We start from the raw sequence: 2,539 nt of genomic DNA, 5'->3' as shown, positions 1-2,539 counted from the left end.
CTCTGCAAGGGGCTGTGGAGATGGAGCTGGTGCCTCTTTCTGGGGTGAAGAGATCTGCTCCTCCTCAGAATTTTGAGTCTTGGTTTCTAGATGGAATTGTGAAGTTTCAACTTGCTCGGGTGACTCTGGAGGCTCAAATGAGTCCACCTGTAACAAGGTAGGTCGTCGATGCTGAGGTACGGATACAAATTGGTCTGGAGATCCAGCCATAACCTTGGCAAAACGACGATACTGAGTGAAATATTTTTTCAGATTCGAGGATGAAACAAACTTTGCTGTTTTTGTACTCTGACTATCCAGAGACGGAACAGGTATTTTCAACCACTGGTGATCTGCATCCTGATGTTGGTTCTGACCCCAGTCTATTATTGGAACCACTTCTGGAAGTCTTTCGTGCCGGGTGAACTTGTCACGAACTTCCTGATGTGGAACAGCAAACCGATCTGGCCCTGGGGGCAGCTCTTGGGGTGAATCCGTGTCCATGATTGGAGCTAAAGTTTCACCTAACTCCTGAGGTAGTCCTGGCGGGGCCGACATTAGAGAAGGTGCAGAAGGCTTCAAGTAGTCAATTCCCCCAGGGTCTGCCGGGGGTTTCAAAATATAGGGTGATTTGGGTGGATGATGGGAGGGGTGAAAAGACCAGGACTCAGTCGGCCCCTGGGAGACGGACATCACCTGGTCTGGGACTTGGGCCCAGTCTGAAGACTGACCCCCTTGGATGAGCAACCACAATGGTTGCAACGCGAGGAAGTACCATGTCCAGAGGCATAGCCGGGACATGACAAGTGAGGCCTTGGGGCACAGCGGCCCAGGCCGGTAGGGTGCCTGAGCCATTATGGCAAGCTCTGCCACATAGGCAAGAGCCCTTAGCAACCAAGAGCCTACCCAGCGCTGCCCTGCCCCACCCTTTGTTTATGAGGCCTTCATGGTCACTCCTTACTTAGCTACAACAGAGTTCTGTTCCTAGGTCAGTAAGTGTTATTGGTTGATAAGCAAGGTGGTTAAAGGCAGATGTCTTGTGGTGTGCTGTGGCACCACAGAGTATGTATTTTACAACAGGTATCATGAGACCTCATGTTAGAACAATAGAATTCTATCCATACAAAAAGCATACATTAGATTAATGTGGCTGGGCCCGGAACTCCCAATAGCCCAAGGCTGACCATTGCCATTCCAGGTCTCTGTGCCTCTGTGAATTCACTGCCTCTGCCTCTCCCCCTCTGATGTGATAAAACAATCTGAGACCTTGAGAAGCTGAACACCCTGCTTATCTGACCCTTTCTTCCTGAGAACAAACTCCGGGCTGCATCTTCACAATGGGTGTGTCTCCCTGATAGACTACCCCTTAGCCCGCTGGTAACCGCCTGTTCCCAAACTTCCTAATAAAAGACTGTGCTTGACCCCCAAGCAGGGATGGAGATTCTGAGTGTTTACTCCTTCATACCTGCCGGTGAATTAAAGAGTTACCCTTATCTCTCCAGGATGCTGCCTTTTTATTGCTCGGCCATCTGGTTTTCCACAACACTTGGTATGTTGGTCTGGAAACGAAAATCAGACTGGCCCTTGGAGCCACTGACCCCAGGGTGCCTTCCCCCACCCCCAGGATGGGCACTGTGGTGTGGAGGGATAAGTACACCCCCAGCTTGTTTGACGGAATCCCCCAGGAGGGATGCCCACCCAGAGTATGAGCATTCCTGGATCATTGGACTCCAGTTGGGGAGAAGAACCAACTCTTACTCTGTACCTGGATGCATCTTCTCTGGTCAGCTCTGGTAATCAGGCAAGCCCCCCAGGGATTAGGAGAGTCTTATCAGTTAACCCACTCAGTTACAGTGGAAGGGGACAATGGTACACACTCCTTGTTTGCAAGACCAGCAGTCAAGACTCATCCAGTATCAGTCAGCCCATTCACTTAAGAGTGGAAGGGAACCAGCAGTTAGCATAATGGCTATGTCGCTGGACTCCCACGTAGTCGACCACAGTTCGTATCTCGGACCCGGTGGCTTAAAACTCACGCCGGGTGCGTGTGCGTGCGTGCCCAAGATCCCGAGAGGAGAATGGAGGAGAAGGGATTGCGGTGTGACTATCCCCCCTGGGGGGTGATTTCTCACTTTCTGTCTCTATGTCTCTCTCTCTCTGTCTGGTGAGCGCACGTGCCCTATAGTGAAAATCTCTCAAAAAAAAAAAAAAAAGAGTGGAAGAGGAGAATCATACACTATCCTTTGATCATAGGACAAGCAGTCAGGGCTGAGGCTCATCTGGTAATTGTTGGCCTCTGACCAACTCTGATAATTCAGTTCCTGTGGGAAGGGAATGTGCAACCTGAGTGAATGTGAGTGTGAGAGTAACTGTGTTTGTGGTTCCACAGTGCATTGCACCATGGGGCACAAGTGAGTCTGTTACTGCATTTCTGTGGTGTTTCTGTAAAGACTCAGTGGCAGTATTACATGTTGAGGGCCCCCTTCCCTCTCTACCTGTGTTATCTGGTGGCGGTTCTATATCCAACCACCTATTGTCAAGGAAACACACAAAGCCCACA

General features: G+C 50.3%; 1 protein-coding gene across 1 annotated transcript in view; it reads right to left on the bottom strand.

Moving 5' to 3' along the window:
- LOC114005923 (leucine-rich repeat-containing protein 37A-like) overlaps positions 1 to 852 on the bottom strand; it is a gene marked incomplete at its 3' end in the record, with an annotated part of 2,540 nt that extends 1,688 nt beyond the window's left edge. Inside the window, exon 1 of the mRNA XM_027767932.1 lies at positions 7 to 852. Coding sequence (XP_027623733.1) covers positions 7 to 834 — 828 coding nt within the window. The remainder of the gene's footprint in view (positions 1 to 6) is intronic.
- Between the last annotated feature and the right edge of the window lie 1,687 nt (positions 853 to 2,539).

This window comes from Tupaia chinensis, unplaced genomic scaffold, assembly GCF_000334495.1.
Source record: "Tupaia chinensis unplaced genomic scaffold, TupChi_1.0 Scaffold144914_1, whole genome shotgun sequence".
Taxonomy (NCBI): Eukaryota; Metazoa; Chordata; class Mammalia; order Scandentia; family Tupaiidae; genus Tupaia; species Tupaia belangeri.
The sequence above is the reverse complement of the archived record's forward strand: the minus strand, read 5'-3'. Positions and strand labels throughout refer to the sequence as shown.